The sequence below is a fragment of the Lissotriton vulgaris genome, chromosome 2_1 (genome assembly GCF_964263255.1).
Source record: "Lissotriton vulgaris chromosome 2_1, aLisVul1.2, whole genome shotgun sequence".
Lineage (NCBI taxonomy): Eukaryota > Metazoa > Chordata > Amphibia > Caudata > Salamandridae > Lissotriton > Lissotriton vulgaris.
Genome location: NC_141687.1, coordinates 1172021574 through 1172040870, shown reverse-complemented (window position 1 = coordinate 1172040870; position 19297 = coordinate 1172021574). Strand labels below are relative to the sequence as shown.

The 19297-nt window shown below is 47.4% G+C and overlaps 1 protein-coding gene across 1 annotated transcript in view; it reads right to left on the bottom strand.

Annotated features, from left to right (window-relative positions):
* Positions 1-13615, bottom strand: part of CD164L2 (CD164 molecule like 2) — a 94563-nt gene extending 80948 nt beyond the window's left edge. The window contains exon 1 of the mRNA XM_086958802.1: positions 13443-13615. Coding sequence (XP_086814928.1) covers positions 13443-13536 — 94 coding nt within the window. The 5' untranslated portion in view covers positions 13537-13615. The remainder of the gene's footprint in view (positions 1-13442) is intronic.
* Positions 13616-19297: the final 5682 nt, after the last annotated feature.

The following is a 19297-nucleotide window of genomic DNA, read 5'->3' as shown; positions in this document are numbered from 1 at the left end:
ATTGCCAGTTCCCAAGATCATCTTCAAGCTTGCCCGTTCTCTCTTCAACCTCTGTTACTCTCCCCACTAAGTCATCATAGAGTTTATTTGTTTTCTTTAGGGTCAATTGAATTTTTTTAGAGTCCTGTCTTGCTTTCCGGCTGACTGTTCTAGCCTCAGCCTGCATTTGCTTCAGCATGTTAAACAAGAGATCAAATGGAGCGTTGTGCTTAGAGGAGCCCGCTGAGTCCTCCTCCTGGTATGTCTGAGAGGTTGCTGAATAATCCCAGAGGAGCCGCTTCTCGATACCCCCTGGGGAACCCATCATTTGTTTGCTCGGTTTTGTCTGCCTTCTCTTTTGGGTGGTGTCATTACCCATATCTGTGCCTGAAGAACTGGAGTCTGACAAAATATCTACCTCAGCGTCATCCTCCTCTTCAGAGGGCTCTTCACTAGGCTGTACCGAGCCAGAATCTTCATTAGTGAATAAAAGTGCTCCCCTTCAGCTGAACCGACATCCCCTTTCTTCTCCATTACATGGGTTCCTAATCTCTCAGCAGTACAGAGATCACTGTTTGCGAGACTAACTGAGCTCCCCCAAGTGGCCTTAGTGTTTTTTGTTGCACGCAGCTCTTCCTCGAGTGACATAATTGCACTCAGCATATCCGCATTCCACTCTCACCTTTGAGTGTGCTCCCCACCAGCGCTGGCACCGCGCCCCCTGAATTTGAGACAGGAGCTACTTCTTCCTGCTTCTGTAGATGACCTGCTTCCTGGGGCCCAGAAGTGCTGATCTCACTGCACGCCATGCTCCGGGTGGGCGGTTGCCTAGCAACAACCGGGGACGCGTTCACTGCGTCTGCAGCGACCTCGAGGATGCCTCCGCCATTGCCCAGACCTCCCGACTTGTTATCGCTGATCCTGCTTGGAGTGTCCTCACTTTGCCCCATGGAACGAGCGGAGAAAACCTCGGACAGGGTAGGCTGTCGGAATGAAGTCTCCTATGATTGCCTTCCGTCCGCTCTATCAGTCGCCTTTCCAAGTATCGTTGAGCGCGTCTCTGCTGGGCTGCTCAAGTCAGGACCGCAGTTCACGCTGGGTTTTCCCCGCTGCTCGATCTTCCTCTTCTGTTGTGGGGCCGTTGTCTTCCTAATTGCCCCCGGGTTCTTGGCAGGAAGGGTGACTTCTTCGGTCGAAATGCTCTTCCCTGCATCTGGTTGCTCTTTTGTTTTATCTTTCACTTTGTCCGTCTTAGCAGGGCGCGGGGGCATTTTAGGCATCTGTTGCTGCGGAGCTTTTTTAGCGCCAAGGGAGCTCATCAGAGCGGTAAGTTTTACTTTCAGCCAAAGATACTCTTCCAAAAGCCGGACTTTTAGTATGGCGCTAACAGAAGAAAAGGCTCGTATCTGCCACAACCACTCAGAAGCCATCAGGGGTCATATCGACTCATAAGTCGGCTAGCATAAGTGATAACGGGAGAGAGGTCTCAGTGCGACCTTTCAGCACAACCCGTCCGCGGCCATCTTGCCTCCCTGTATAAAGTGTTTCGGAATGTTTTGTTGGTCGATATGTTTGACATTATGATACATACACAAAGGGGTGGGCTACCGCCACAGTCCTGGGGCGGTGCGGATATTATCGTTATTGCAAAAAAAGGGAAGCCCGTAATACATCCTGGTTCATATAGACCTATCACTCTGATGAACTCAGATGTTAAAATATATTCAAAAATTTTGGCAAAAAGGCTTGCAGGGAGTATTGAACACTTGGTTAGCTCTTCACAACACGGTTTTATACCTGGGAAGGGCACGACGCAGCATGTTAGAATGGTTGTGACTGTGTTTGACGCTGCAGGGGGCCTGGGCGACCCTGTCTCTGCACTCTTTTTAGATGCCGAAAAGGCCTTTTGACAGGGTCGCCTGGGAATTCCTATGGGCAGTATTGAGGTGGAGTGGGATTGGTGAAGGCTTTATAACAGCTATACAAGCATTGTATAATGATCCCACCGCAAAAATTAGAGTAAACAGGGGGCATTCGGAGGCGGTTAAAATCCTAAGGGGAGCGAGACAAGAGTGTCCCTCATCCCCATTACTTTTTGCTCTGTATCTGGAGCCATTATTGCGCAGATTAGAACGAAATGAACGAATCCCACCAATGAAATTAAATGGCTACACAATTAAATCTTTAGCTTACGCCGACGATGTGGCTATACTAACTCCGGATCCAGATTTAGCCATTAGGGGGGTGGAAATAGAAGCCCAACTGTTTGGCCAAGTCTCGGGCTATAGCTTAAATAAGTCCAAGACGCAAATTGTTAGAAATCACTTAACTAGGTGTTGTGACAGTAGGGTGGTCGGCTCTGCAACATACTTGGGGATTTCAATTTCCGCGAACTTGGACACCGTGGTTGAGATTAATATAGCGCCGTTACTGGCTAAAGTTAAAAAAGATTTAGAGAGGATGAATAATCTACATCTTTCGTTAGTAGGGTGCACAAATGTTTTAAAAATGTTGATTTTACCTAAGTTTCTTTATTTATTGAGATCGATTCCCCAGTTTTTTTAGGCCAAATGGTTTAACATTTTGGAAAGCACCCTAAATAGGTTTATATGGGCTCATGGAAGAACTCGGAGGGCGTACAGATATATGTCTCTACCAAGAGAAAGAGGGGGTTGGGGTGCGCCAGATTTTAGGTTGTATTATTTGGCAGCTGCACTGCAATATATGCAGGGTTTGATTGGAGGGGGTGGTTTGCTACAGAAAACAACAACTATGTCTACAGAAATATATGCTGTAGTGTTAGGGCAAGAGACAGAAAATTGCTTTTTATATTATACCGAGTTAGGTCATCTCAGAAGGAAACAGTCAAAGACTATTAGTGCTGCGCTAAAAATATGGAACGCCTTTCTAAAAAAGTCGGGTTTGGGTAGATACAATAGGTATATTAAATTATACAATAATAAATCCTTTCCTCCAGAAATCTTTTCTGACTCTGTAATGGCGGCTTGGGAGGCTTAAGGGATAAGACAGATAGGCGACTTAAGGAATCCGGAGGGAATAATGCAGTTTGGGGATTTGGTAAGCAGATATAGGGTAGATAGAAGAGATTTTTTTAAGTATTTACAGGTTGGGAGTTTCTTGATTAATAAGCAGGGGGGAACAGTGGGATATAATCGTAATGATTTCATGGAGAATATTATTAGTGGCGGGGAGTTTACGATTAGGACAGGATACGCATCTTTAGTAAGTGGCAAATTGGATGACATGGTTAAAATCAGTAGTAAGTGGACAGATAAACTAGAGGTTGAACCTGAAGCCTTTGAAGAGTCATTGAATCTGGGCCGCACTATTTTGTGCTCAGCCCCGCTTCAAACCCAGCATTATAAGACTTTATATTTACTCTACCATAGGCAAGCAAGGATTGCTAAATGGGGGGGTTCTGAGGGAACGACTTGTCCTAGGTGCAATTCCCCTGATGCAGATATCGTCCACATGTTTGCTACCTGTCCACAGCTGCATACCTTAATTGAGGATATAGAAGGTTTCCTGGATAGGTCATTAGGAATACAGATAACTTTAACCCCGATCTGGATTTTGTTGGGAATTGGATCAGTAGGAAGTAATTTTGCACAGGGTGATTTCTTGTTTGTAGTCATGTCAGTTTTCAGATTAACACTAGCAAGGGCTTGGTTGGACAAGACCCCCCGGCAATGCAAACATGGTTGGCGAATGTAATAGCAGCATATAATTTAGAGAACCCTATTTATGCTAGGAAGGGAAGGGCAGGGAGAGCCCTAGGAGTAAGAATTTGGGAGCCTTTAGCTCGCTGGAGGGATGGGATAGGGTAAAAGGTCTATCTTTAGGATTTCGCTTAATTTGTGATGATGTTTTAAAATATGGGGTTCTATGAATAATGAAAAGCATAATGTCTCTTTTTGTTTTTTCTTTTGTTTTTTTGTTTTCTTTTTCTTTGGTAAACTGCTTGGCTATAAAAATATACTGGATTTTTCTGTATGTGGAGTAAACAGCTATAGAATGTATAATGTGTGTTATTAAAAATATAATAAAAACAGATAAAAAAAAAAGAAGGGACCTCTGCCAAGGAGAAAGCTGGTACGCGTTGTAACGGTACGCGTTGTACCGTCATACATCCGACCAGAGATCACGGGTGAGGCTCTCCTCCCCTACCTCTCCTTTTGGGGTCCTGCCCTCTCCTCCCAGGAGAATCAACCTCAGAACACAACTCTCCTACCAGTTCAGGACCTCTCTCCAGAAACTGGTCTCCCAACCTAGGGTCTAAAACCTCAGGTTGCACTGGGGTCAGAGGCCAGGACTCCCTCGCTCTGCACCCTCTTCCATAGGGATGCACCCCCCTAACTGGGGTGGTACCCCTGGAAGCAAAACCAGTCAGGACACTGATTACAGATGTCCCTCCCTCCAGGTCAGGCAGAACCCAAACCTGGCCTCCCAACCCAGGGGCTAAACCCTGCGGTTGTGCACTTGTCCGGCGCACCAGGACTTCATTGGGAGCACATATGCCCCCCGAGGGTGACACACAACTCAGGTGTCATGTGACAGTGTGCCTGGCACAGATCTCCCGACCTCTGTCCACTTGACAGTGCGTGAAGATCCCCCAGGACAGAAGTGAGGTCACCATGGTCACTCACCAATGACTCAGCCCTTCTGGCTGGCCCCTGACCCACTGGTTCTCCCACTGGGGACTTCTTCCTCCTCTTACCCCTCAGTCTGGACTTCTGCACCCTCCCAACTGGAGTAGCACTGCCAGACACCAGAACTGATGGAGGCCTGATTCCAGGCACTCCCCATTCCCCAGACACTAGGAGATCCTCCTCAAGTGGCCTGCTAGCGCCCTCCAGGCCTCCAACCTGGTGTTCCCTTAAGGAACCCTCCAAGCCCTGAGACTGAGTTTCGGGCACCTTCGGACACGCAGTCCCACACTCACTCCTTTTCCACTGAGGCAGGACGTGAGCCCCTACACCCCTCCCACTACACTGGGACCTACCTGGGCTGCACTGAACCTCTTCCACCTCACAGGACTGAAAAAGAAGAAGGACTGTCCTGCTGTGTGCTTGTGGACTGACCTGCAGTTGCTTTGCTGCCAAGGAGAGGGGAAGGACTTTGCTTTGTGCTGTGTCCCCTTGCTTGAAGAGATCTCCAAGGCCTGAGGAGAGCTGGCCTCCTGTTAAGAAGTACCAGGAACAAAAGGACTTCACCCCCATCTTCCCCCTGAACTCTGCTGAGTGAGTTCTGCCCTTCCTAGAGTGCTTGATCCAATTGTGGGGCCTCTGGAAGTTGTTGCCTACTGTTTGGGAAGCTGGACAATCTGCAATTTTCACGCATTGCTCGCTTGCGGAGCGCATCGTTGACAGAGCGAGGAAATTCCCCTCGACGCGAGGATCGAGATCGTCGCAGCGCCTGTTGCCTCTGCAAGAACCGACGCATTGTTCGCTTGCGGAACGCATCGCCTCGGTGCGGGAAGATTCCTGTACCTGCAAGTATCATCGCAGGGCCTGTCATCGCTGGGTGAGATCACCACACTGCTTGCTTGCAGACCGCATCACGTCGCTGTGAACATCATCGCAGAGCCATCGCATCGAGGGGCCGCAAGAGAATATCAACGCTGCACTGTGCATCGCCGCCGCACCTGCGATCGTCGCCGTCCCGAAGCTTGTCGCATCGTGCCTGTGCAAGACGCTTCCTACCGAACCTGCGCACCGGAATCCATACAAGGTATTGTATTCCTCCCCATACAGACCAGATTTGTCGCAACACGCCCGCTGCGTCCAGTGGGGCTCTCGCATCGCTTCCCTAGGGTCTCAGGAGTGACGCATCGCTTGTTTTTCAATGCTGCAGCTTTCATTTCGAACTTTTGTCGCATCTACAGGTACTTTGGGCTAAAAGTGACGCAACTGGGGATGCCTGGCTGCATCTTGGGGATGCCCAGTAAAGGGACCATCTCACAGGGAAAGCCAGGACGGGTTCCCCAGTGGTACAGAGCTGGGACGCTTCAGGGTAACCACGCGCTCTATAAATCCAACATTCATTCATTCATTCATTCATTCATTCATTCAACTGTGGATTATTTTGGCGCAAACCCTTGAACTCTTTTTAAAATCATATTCTTGAACTGTGTATGTTTGATTTTTATCGTTTTAGGCTTGTGTAGTTTAGATTAAATACTTTATTTTTCTAAACTGTTGTGGAGTCCATTTGTGGTGTTTTCACTGTGTTACTGTGAGTGTTGGTACAAATACTTTACACATTGCCTTTGATAACCCTGTCTGCTCGTGCCAAGCTACCAAGGGGGTGAGCAGGGGTAATCTAAAGCGTGTATCCCCCTTGCCCTGACTAGAAGCAAGGGTTCATATTTGGATATTGGTATCTACCTCTGCTAACTAGAGACCCTCCGATCTAACAGTGGATATCAGACCTAGGACCTGCACTCACTCCCTCCGACCATGCTAGAAACCTCAGCATCATCATTGACAACAAGCTGACCTTAAAATTGCAGATCAGCTATGTCTCCTCTGTGTGCTTCCTCACTCTGCACATGCGACATAAAATCTATAAGTGGCTACCCCTACACACGAGATGCACTGTGACACAGGCCCTCATCACCAGCCGACTGAACGGCGGCAACGCCCTCTACATAGGAATCACCACACACCTACTAGAGACTTCAGACCATACAGAAAGCTGTAGCAGGACTCATCCTCTGCCTTCCTCGATGAACCCACATCACACCCCACCCCAGGCAACTCCACTGGCTCTTCATACAGAAAAAATGTCAATTGAAGATGCTGACCCACGCACACAAAGCTCTACACAACTAAGGAACCGCCTCCATTAACCACCACCTGAATTTCATCTAACCATTGAGAAGACTACTCTGCCTCCCTCACCTTGCCCATACTACCCGCATCTACTAAAGTAGAAATTTAGAACACGCCTATGCAACTCCGGACCATCAGTACACTTCCAGAAATCCGAATGGCCCTCAAAACCTGGCTGTTCGAATAAGAGTACGGGATGTTCAAGCACCCGGATACCTTTTCTGGTAATTAGTTGCGCTTTATAAATCTTGATTGAGTGATAGATTGATAGACATGAGTGCTCTACAGAGTTAGAAATCGTTCTGCTCCTGTCTCACTTTTTCCACTCAAATTAGCCAACACCGGGACTAAAAGGAGAAATTACTGTTGTTACTGACACCCATGGAGACTTGGACTGGCAAGACCATTCTTGGCTTCACTCCGAATCCGGTGATTAATTCGATCGTGAACAGGGCCGGATCGGGAACCCAAAGCAGCCTCTGCACATGTTGTCAGACCAGCACTCGTATGGTGCACAGCGAGTGCAGCGAGCAAGCCTGACCAATGCAAGGAATGCTTTGGGGTTTCTCCCCCCAAGAAAATTTGACAAAAATGGTACATTCTACATAACATTTTGTTGGGGCTCTTCAATGATTTCCTCACTATCCCTCCAACAGTGCCCCCATCTCTCCATACCCCCTCTCTCACATGTATTTAATTTGTTTTATAGAGCCTCTGTACCAATGTAGGGTGCTAGAGCACTTTACACCACACACAAAGACAATGAATCATACGTATGTAATTCAGTGTATAGAAAACGCTACAAAAGACAAAGGGGACTACAAGGAGTAGGATTCATGTCATCCATACTGACAGGCATTTTCTAACAGGGCTTGGTCTGTAGAAGCACAAGCTCAGGATTCAGAATGTAACACAGTGTTTAGGGTTGGCTTTACTAATAAGAATGTTTTTCTACCCAAACAAACCCTTTTTAGCAACATTAGGTTAATGAAAGACTTGGGAATATACAACTTTCTAACCTATTCCATGCAGTTTGCATGCAGCTCTTTGATGATGCTTCATAGCTCACTGTGTTAGATTATGATTGTAACTTATGAACTGCACAGTAGCAGTAGCAAAAGGGTCTCTGTGACAAAAGAAGTAACCCGCTAAGCTATGGACATAAAATACTGTTCTGTGATCAGCATGGTACACATCCTTTGCAGCAGGCATATAACCCTTTGTGCTACCTTAGATAAGTCAAAACTGCCACTAGACTAAACAGCAGGTACATTAATCACCAGAGCTATCTTGACACTTTTATTGTTGCGTGAAAGCTTCTAGATATACAAGGAACTCTGCAGCGGGTGCTTTCAAAACTGTTGCACTGCTACAAAAATGGCCTTTAAAAAACTGCTTCCCACCCTTCCAGCCTCCTGGGGAAATGTCCGATGCCTCGTATGGCCAGTCTTGCCTCGAACGGGAACAAACTAGAATAGGATGCCAACCTTCAGGGTCTCTCTACAGGACACTGTGGTCCCTGGAAAGGTCCTCTCTTCATATAAACTCCTGGGGTCTGCTTGTGAGAACCTCCGCTATCAAGAGCTTACTCAGGCAAGCCAACTGTGTTATCCACCTATGTATAGACAGCATGTTGACAGTCTAAGTAAGGAACAAGACGACAATGCTAGCCTGCCTGTCCTGGGACCACTGGAGCCTTTGCCTTGAGAGGAACCTCATAATCAAAGCGGAATGTCTTCCGGGCAACTCCAGTTCGCTAGCAAAATGAATGAACGCAAGATCACCGGGTTCTCCCCAAATCTCTTCTCACTGGTATTTATTCTAAGTGGATTGGTTAGCCTCTTGCTTCAACAGTGACTTCCAGGAGTTTATGAGCCTCTGCCTGCACCCGGAAGTCTGGAATATAGCCACCTTTCTGCAGGAGTAGTGTCCCTTCATAGGCTAAGAATTTCCTATGTTCTTTCTGATCCCTCTTGTTCTTGTTCACCCATGCTGTTGACGGGCTTGCATTGTCCTCGTCAACCCATTCAGGCCATCCAAGGCCTTGCAAAAGTCCTCTCCTAGAAAGCACCACAGACCTGCCCGAAATCTTCTGCTTTTTGGACATTCTAAAAGACCGAGTAGGGAATCCCCAAACACTAGTTCTAAGCTGTCAACTTCTCCTCCTCACTTGAATAGTGGCAGATTGTTTAACCTCATCACTGCGGCGCGAATTCCGCCTAAGTGCTGAACCTTCCAATCGCGGGTGTGGTCATGATGGTTCCCGGCCGTCATCAGCACACGCCCACCGTGACTACCGGGAGCCATCATGAGCATCGAAGAGGTTAACAATTTAGATTGGGTTTTATCAACTGTAGACAATGGCATTGAATAGTGTCAGAGCAGTGGGGCATAATGCAGCCTTTCTCGTGCGCCCATGCAACCCATAAACCGATAACTGAAACTGAAGAGCTTTCCGACCTCCCTGCCCTTGTTACTCCACAACGTCGGACATAAGCAGCGTCTTTATGGGTCTCCCTGCCTGGCCATTTAACCTGGACTTATCTCTTCGACAACTGTCAGCTAAACTGGCCATCCTTCTCTGTTTAATCTCCATCACCATCAACTGTGCAGCTAATGTCAAGGTCCTCTCCTTCTGTGAGAACATACTTCACTCTCAATGGGGTTGTCTTCTTCATTTTCGATGGACCTGTGCAGTAAGCATTACACCCTCGTCAGATTGGTTCGCTGGTTGTTATCCAAAATGGCCCCTGATGCTCTGAAGTTTGTTGCTCATTCAACTTGCAGAGCCCAAGCCCCCTAGTCCTCCTTTGCTGGTTGTGACATAAAATTACATTTTGAAGGCAGCAGATTGGTCTAATGCGTCCACCTTCCAGACCTTCTAGTTCACACCGTTTGATCATGGGACGACTGCTGTTCTAGCCAGCCTTTGAGCACGCTTATAATGATAACTCCTTGTCCTTGTCATAAAACAAGGATGATTTTTCTAGCTTGTTTCAAGGAAATCAAAATTTTATGAACGACTAGGGGGTGGAAATTTGATTTCCTACCTTCTTCCGGACTCAGTTCTGACAGTTGACGTTACATTCTACCTACTGTTTCCCTTTCATATCTACTTGTTTTTTGTGAGTACCTTCTCGTGGGATGTATGACGGTACAACGCGTACTGTTTCAACGCGTGCCTTTACAAAGCGTCTTTTACAACGCAAGTCGTTACAACGACTTGCGTTGTTGGGCGCGGATAGTAAATAGTATGATTTACTATTCTAACACCAGTCCCCGTGGATAGTAGGGAAGGTGTTGGAATAGTAAATATACTATTCTTTAACCTTTAGCGTCCTCCAGCGCAAGTCATGGTTACGACTTGCGTTGTAAAGGACGGGTTGTAAAAGCACTGCGGGGTAACATCCGCGTTGAAAAGGAAGTTCCCCCTTCTCGTGGTTTAATAATGGACTGCTGTTGAAGCCACTCACCTCGGGTACATTGCTTCATGCCTTCTCTTGTATTGCTATCCTGGCCATTGAGAGCGCTAGGAAGACTGGTCACTTGCCTAAAGTGGCGCTAAACAGGGTGGGGCCCCAGTCACCATCTTAACTATGTTAATGCCTGAAGACCATTCCCCAAGTGCCTAGTAAAAAGAGGTGCTCCGCAAGACACTGTAGACTGGGTACAAGCAGGCACTATGCCAAGCTGTCGGACCCTTGCCAAAGTCAAGAAGGAGAATTTTGAGAGGTACTTTCACTGGTGGTTTTACCATGAGAGGCACCAGAGAGCTTTTCTGTGAGGTGTTCTTGCCCCTTTCCTTCACATTGTCCTCCCTTCTTATCCCAGAAGTAGCTATTGCCCCCGCAGGAATCCCTGACCTCTAGCAGAGGAATTGCTTCCGGTAGTGGTAGGAATAACTCATAGGAACAGCCATGTTCTCCCCCTTCCCTGACAGGCCTGAGTCCCTCTGTACTCACCTCCCCATGCTCCATTGCGTGCCCGGCTTATCTCAGTGCCAGGTCTAACTCTGATCACCCACCACCACTGTCCCCCCAGTACTCTCTCTGGCTCCGTGCCCCTCGCTGCTCCACTCCCTCAGTAATGAAATTAAATTAAATTCAATTAAGATTTGTAACGCGCACTAATACCAGAGGGTGTCTAGGCGCGGCGTCTCTGCTGTATTGGCCAACTAGAAAGGGATGTTGACTTAGTGCCTTCGGGCTAGTTTTTGAACAGCCAAGTTTTTTAAAGTTTGCGGAACCCCAAAATATTGCTTTCCTTCTTAAGTGTCGGAGGGAGTGAGTTCCACAAGATAGCAGTGTTAAGCCCCCGTCAGAACCGCAATGGCCCTCTCGACTGCTGCCTCAGTACACCCTCAGTGACAGACCCTGCTGCCCTTGGCACATCCTCTTAGACCGGGTAGTATTCCCAGGGATACCCTCCCAGGCCCTGCTGGGCCATCAAACATCCGAGGCCTAGTTCTGCTCCCACCGGTGCCCTAACTCGGAGCTGGATCTGAACCCCTCGGTTCCAGGCTAGTAGCTAGACCCCTTCTGCGCCTCCTTAACCGAGGCTGTACCGCCAATAATACCTCCCCCGAGGCTGGAGCAGCTCCGCTCAAGGAGCCCAGCTGGGTCCTAATGTAAGTGCTGGCCTGTACTCAGCCGGTACTCCCTTTGCACCTTCCTGTACTGCTCCTCTGGGTAGTCTATTGGCTCTGCACCCCGTGCGCTCTAACCTGAGGTACCTGCTCTGCTCTTTTCGGTACGTAGGCTGTAAGACCCTGCGTCACTTCCTGCCACGCCCGACTCTGAGCCGGCCTGTGTACGGCTAAAGGCCGCTCTCCTTGGCAACCTAACAAGCCCAGTGCTCACTGGAGCCCTGCCTGGCCCCGGGTCAATTACCTGGGTCATTTCACCTCAGCATCCTGCTCCTGGGCATCTCACAAGGCACCGCTCCCCTCGGTACAATGTAGGGCACTGCTGCCCTCAGTGCAAGACCAGGCACTGCTGCCCTCAGTGCAAGACCAGGCACTGCTGCCCTCAGTCCACACCAGGCACTGCTGCCCTCAGTGCAAGACCAGGCACTGCTGCCCTCAGTACAAGACCAGGCACTGATGCCCTCAGTCCACACCAGGCACTGCTGCCCTCAGTGCAAGACCAGGCACTGCTGCCCTCAGTCCACACCAGGCACTGCTGCCCTCAGTGCAAGACCAGGCACTGCTGCCCTCAGTACAAGACCAGGCACTGATGCCCTCAGTCCACACCAGGCACTGCTGCCCTCAGTGCAAGACCAGGCAATGATGCCCTCAGTCCACACCAGGCACTGCTGCCCTCAGTGCAAGACCAGGCACTGATGCCCTCAGTCCACACCAGGCACTGCTGCCCTCAGTCCACACCAGGCACTGCTGCCCTCAGTCCACACCAGGCACTGCTGCCCTCAGTCCACACCAGGCACTGATGCCCTCAGTCCACACCAGGCACTGCTGCCCTCAGTCCACACCAGGCACTGCTGCCCTCAGTCCACACCAGGCTCTGCTGCCCTCAGTACAAGACCAGGCACTGATGCCCTCAGTACCACACCAGGCACTGCTGCCCTCAGTCCACACCAGGCACTGCTGCCCTCAGTCCACACCAGGCACTGCTGCCCTCAGTCCACACCAGGCACTGCTGCCCTCAGTCCACACCAGGCACGGCTGCCCTCAGTACCACACCAGGCACTGCTGCCCTCAGTCCACACCAGGCACTGCTGCCCTCAGTCCACACCAGGCACTGCTGCCCTGGGTACATCTCCAGGCCCAGCTACCCTCAGTGCCACACAAAGCAGTGCTACCTTCAGTGTCACACCAAGCTATGCTACCCTCAGTGACACACCAAGCAGTGCTCTGGTGGGTACAACACCAGGCCCTGCTCCCCTGTGCATCATGCCATGCTTGTCCCTCGGTACTCGACCTCATCCTGCTCACTTCGTACCCTCACTGGCCTGGCACATCACTGCGTGTACAATACCCTGTTTAGTTTAAAGAACGCTACTTCTCCTTGTACCATTACCAGGCACTTTCCACCTTAGTGCCAGTCTTGACTCTGCTACCCAGTGCTTAATTTGAGCCAGTGGTTTCCGGTGCTCGACCCCTGCACTTTATTGAAAGTCTGCCACATGGTGGCGCTGTAGGTCAAATTTAAAATTGAAAAATACCACAGTCATTTATTAATTCAATATACAGTAAAAAGGACCAATCCCTGCCCCCAAGCCATCCTTATAGTGCGGGGCGCCTGGAATAGTGGGAATTGTCGCACTTGTAAGAGTGTGACTGTTAGTAGTTTTGTTAGTATGGTCATTGGCTGTCCTGTCAGGGGCAATGGGTGCTGCAAGCTGCAGTGTGCTTCTGACGAGGGCCCTGGCACTTCATTTTTTTTTTACAAATTAAGCACTGCAGTGCTACCCTCGGTACCCTACTAGCCCTGGTTACCATGCCCAGCTCTCTTCTGTGCCCTTGCAGTTCTTCTCACATCAGTACCGGAGCCTGCTCTGCTCCACCCGGTACCCTACAAGGCGCTGATGCCCGCGATGCTGCCCCTGCCCCTCTCGGTGCCCCTCCTGGCTCGGCATCGCTGGGCACCCTACCTGCTGTAGCCGAAGAGGCGCCGTCCACCGCCAGGAGGAACATCAGTGCCACGGGAGCGCGCAGCGAGGGTCCGACCTGGAGCCACATCTTCATTGGTACAGTCCGAGCTGAGGCGCCGGTGAATGATGCTCGGAGCCGTGGACAGAAGCTGAGGGGCTGGTGCCTCCCTCTTTCTCCCCGATCGGCGCGGTTTGGCCGTCAGGTGCGCAAACCTGATCCGCTGTAAAGCGATCCTGCTCGGGGAGTAACCGGAGAGCCTGGCTGCGGGCCAGGGGAGCACCTGATACCTGTGCGCGCGGCTGTGTTGTGGCCCGTCCCGCGGGACGTGGGCCGCGGAGGGGGGTGATGGATGGAAGAGGAGATGGGGCACAAAGGTACCTGGCGAGGAGAGGGGGGCTGTGGGAGTCTCCGGCGGGACATGGGCTGCAGGGAGCTGCCAATCAATGGTGCAGCAGGTGTGGTGGGCGGCGCCCGGGCCCTTGGGTGTGAGGGGATCATCACGTCAACTCAATCTGACTTTTACTACCAAAGCAAGGGGCAGGGGGAGTTTCCCTTACTTCGGGGCTTTAAGTGGGCCGGGTCTTGCCGGAGCTCAGCACCGGCACTTCTAAAAATCGAGTGCTGAGACGGGTCCCTATCGCCCTCTCCGTTATTTGCCCTCCCCCTCAGGGTGAAAAACAAATCTTAGCTCTGCATCAGTACCACCCTTCACTGCCTGTGATGTAACTCCAAGAGACTTGTTTTAGCACTTGCACAGTCTCATCATTTCAGAACAGAAGAATTTTAATTATATATAATGAAGCCATAGTTGGTGCTTAATTATCTTATGCGACTAATAACCATTGTCAAAGCCAATAGTCCTGGCTTGTTGTAGGTGTAATGTTAGTTGTTGCATTACATGTCTGGATGCAATGACAGAAGCAGCAAAATACCAGTCGGGTGGCACAATATGCTAAACACAGATTTTTAGCTCAGGTGTTTTTAAGTCACGCCCTTAATTATATCGACCACCCCCCATTGAGAGACCTCCCAATTTGTTCATCCCACTTAAAGCCCTACAACTTGTCTTAGAGCCGTGCCACTGTGGTGTGGGTAGACTGAAGGGCATTTGGGGAGTCCGCCACGCAATACATGGGCTTCACCGGTGAGGTGATGGGGAGCAGAGGGACCTGGGAAGCAGGATGGGATCGCACTGTAACTGAACCTAAACGGGTGGAAGGAGGTGGTAGGTGGGGATGAGATTGGAGGGCGAGGGTAAGCATTAGAGCAGGGAAGCGAAACCTGGCACAGGGGATAGATAAGTGGGTCTGGAGGAGACAAGCCTGTTACTTGGTGTGGAGAGAGTGGCCCGGTGCAACATAAGAACACCCAATTAGACACCCCACTGGAAATTCCAGGTGGTCAGCTGCAGACATTTTATATTTGCCATCGTTATTGGCATTTGGAGTTCTGCACTAATTCTGCGCTGCTACAAAAAACATTTGTGCTTCAACTGTGTATGAAATCCGCCTTTTCTGTGTGCTAACTCCATAGTATTTTTCGCCTTTTGCTGGATCGTATATCATGGCTGGAATTAGAACTCCTTGCATTTAACTCTGCTAACCTTTGGTAAACTGCCTATGCTCCCACTTTAAAAATTGTTGAATTGCCATATTCCTAATTGGCATACTTAACGTAGCTATAAGTCCCTACCTAGAAAATGGCACAAAGTGTATCCAGGGATTGTAAGCTAAAAGTCACTAATGGATTGCAGAACCTATTGTGCCATTCATTGCAGTGACAGAGTAAAACATAGCTGTAAAGCTAACCATTGTAGCATGACTATTTAAAGATTGCAATTCGACCTAAATAAACCATTTTGCCATGTCAAAACCTCCCTTTTTAAATATTAATGTCACCTCTATGTAGGCTTTGTGGTCCACAAGGCAGGGTGCATGGTATTTAAAAGTAGGGAATTCAGAAATATAACTTTAACATGTCATTACAGTGACTAGAACCCAAAACAATTTTTCACTGTGGCAGGCTCAGCTGTCCTATGTAGAAAACAAGATTACAGAGTACAATCGTAATACTGTACCTCACAAAAGGGACTAGCTAGAAAAATAATTAAACAGCTATTTTTAATGGTCATTAAAATCCCATTCAATTGTGAAGTTGGATCTTTAATAAATATTAAGGAAAATTAACTTTTCAAAATGTACCTTTCCCCGTCTGAAGTTTCAGGTGACCAAATTTGCATTTGCTCACCCATTTCTGCTAGCTAGTAATACCCATCTGAACAGGTGTGCAAAGATGTGGAATGCTTCCTGGAAGCAAACAGTAAGCTGACCCGAGTGGGCGGAGATAACCCTTCTCAACCTGACAAAATATGTAGGGTGGGGGCTGTGAGCATCATTTTTGACATTCCGGTGTTAAATCATCATTGGCTGTTAAATCCTGCTCAACAGGTATTCTGGGTGTACATATACCATAGCCAGCACACTTGAAAACATATGAAACAGGATGCCAAAACAATTTTTATGTGTCTACTGTTTTCTTGAAGGAAAACCCCTACTGTTGTTGTAACAGACTTCTGTGCCTGGGTTAATTGTGGGTACAGTGACTGTTACAAACTTGAGTTCAGTGTTAGATGTGCGAGGGAACTAGGATTACTACAGTACATGCCCCCACACACACCAGCCCTCAGAGCTCAAGCTTAGTGTGGCCAAAGACTTTTGCAACCTTAAAAATGCCAAAAGTGGGTAGGGTTAGCCATAGGAAATGTTATCCCCTTGGTTAGAGTGCGCCTAGGAGTTATTCCCACATATCCACATGGACATGGGGAAGGGAGAAAGAAAGGTTTTCGTGATGTGGACTGTAGGATACTGTCTCCCTACTCGAAATCACTCTTACGAAAGGTATCCTGCCACCCTATACTCTATTAAAAAGTATTGATCTAGTCTGATTGTTCTTCGAAAAATATTAAATGTTGTTATTGTGGACCCCCATACACCCTATTGGTGTCATGCCGCATCATTGGGTCGCACCCTGGTCCTGACAGTGAGAGTTTATATTAAAAATATGTTGTGTTTACTTACCCCAGTTTCCCTTCATTTTGGATACCCTTGGTGTGATTAAAAATTACATAAAATGTGGGTCTATTGGGGGAGGGTTTTTATGCCTAAATCCTTATGCTAAATTGACATGTTTCAGCCACTTTTTATGGCCCTCATGGAGTCCCAGGCGTTCATCTGGACTGATAGTGAATACCCATTTAAAAAAACATTTGTTTTCACTGTTTTCGGTTGTGATGTCAGGTCTGTCACTTGTCACAAACATAGGACATAGACAACTATACAAAATGTGAGTCCGGCACATGCGTTCTCTGTGGCATTGTAGGTTGTTGGTGACACGCAACCCTTGAAGTAAGGGTGACAACAGGGACGTGTCCCCCCCAGCCCATATATTGTGACTGGATACACCTAGATGGCAAGGCACAATTGCATGCCTCTCTACGGGGGGCACAGGCAAGTAGGCCAGCTTGTTTAAAATCAATAAACAACTAGGGGTTGGCTCTAATCAGTATGGCTGAGCCGTCATACAACATAACAAAAAGAGATTGCCAGTACTGATAATACCGCAGTAACATGAATTCGGACACAGTACTTGAGAAAATATTCAAGACTGGGGGCTAGTTGATAGCTTTTTATTCTTATTTTTGATTTTATCAAAATGCTTGCATGTTGTATGATTGTGATATGATTGATATGACGAATGATACCCCCCTATTGTGACTTTTTTGATAAATATGTTGTACATGTTTGTGTTTTGAATATGAAATGTTACTGCGGTATTATCAGTACTGGCAATCTCTTTTTGTTATGTAGCTTGTTTAAAATGGCACACTTTATATTGTGATGTTGCATCAGGTATGGGTGGGGGCATTGTGATTATGGGGTTCAGGACCCACTAGGAGTGAGATTTAATATAAAAGTGTCTCCAAAGTTATTTTACAGGTACCTCATATATTTATATAGTGTGTGTAATAAATGTACTTTTCCTTTTTCTAAGAAAAAGCACTGATCGAACAACAATTTCTGACTGCTGTTGTTGCGTTGTAGCATATTGGAATTGGAAGCTACACAACCTATCGTGAGTAGGCCTTCTTCTTCACTACCCTAAGAGAGTCAAGTGCTATCATGGGGTACTTTGTTCTCAGTGAGGAGACAATTATGTAGCTATTGATTTTAATAAGAACTTACTTTGAAAAAAACTAGAAATTCAATGAAAAAATATGGCTAAAGTGATGGTATAGCTAGGTATAGAAAAAGACGTTATAGTTAGGTAACAATTTCAGTCACAGTGTACTTTTTAGCCCTGAAAGCCCCTGAAATTCACCTGTTATAGTTCAGAGAAGTAACTATAACTTGTGCCCCCACCATGCACTGCTTATGAATTCGCATATTACATCACTCTTGACATGTTCAATGACATCATCAATGACGTTACTCATGACATCTCAAATAAGGCAAATGCTCAAGGGTGATACTGCCTGCTGGTCCAACTGTGCTGCGATTGATTAATTAATAGTTCAATGTTTAGTAGTGTAATATAATTTCCACTTCATTGTATGTAGGTTAAAGGGAATACTAGTTTATTCATTGTAGGCAGGTTCTTAGAGGGAGCCTGTTTCATGTAATTCAATTTTTGCAATGTTGATTGGTTTCACCAAAACATACAGAACTAGCGGAGCACTCGTTATGTATGTACAACTTCAACCATATCTGTTTAAGTTCACTTGTATACCCATTAAGACATCATAATATATGCAACACACATGATACTCCTATAGTATAGAAACGAAAACCCTGTAATTATTCCCAGCTTCAGACCTTCAGGTAAGTCATATTGACTTTTTGTTCAAACCAGTGTCACAGAAATAACACATCATATATTCAATCTAAACACAGTTGTTTGTCAATTTCCTGATTTAAGATATAATTGTTAGGGGATGATTTTTCAATATATTGCTGTTATTTCTTCATGGATGCTCTCAGCCGACACGTCTTTTTATCCTTTTAGGTCTTTCTCAAGGCTATGTTCAATTAGAATGTCTTAAATCAATAAGTAAAGGGTTCTAACACTTTCCCACAGCAGAGAAATAAGATATCTAAGTCAATTGAAGCTCATCAATGGTTTTTATTAAAAATGTAATGGAATATCTGCAAATGGTAATGGCTGCACGACCCAGAGCATCTAAGCAGACAATCAATGATGGTTGCCAAATCCATGAATATTAAACTGAGGTTGAGCAGCCCTTATTGTTGAGAGGGACCGTGATGAGTCCTTAATGGAATCGTGACACCCACTGTTGTCTCCTGTCCTTCATCCAAAATTATGAGCAACTTGGTTTCTGTGATGTAATTTTTAATTAGTATAGCCCATGGTGTTACTTCACACCATGCTACTCCCCTGAACCTATAATATATGCTACTTCACACCATGCCACTCCCCATAACCTATAATATGTGCTACTTCACACCATGCTACTCCCCTGAACCTATAATATGTGCTACTCCACACCATGCCACTCCCCTGAACCTTTATTATGTGCTACTACACACCACGCCTATCCCCTGAAACTATAATATGTACTACTTCACACCATGCCACTCCCCATAACCTATAATATGTGCTACTTCACACCATGCTACTCCCCTGAACCTATAATATGTGCTACTCCACACCATGCCACTCCCCTGAACCTTTAATATGTGCTACTACACACCACGCCTATCCCCTGAACCTATAATATGTACTACTTCACACCATGCCACTCCCCTAAACCTATAATATGTGCTATTTCACACCATGC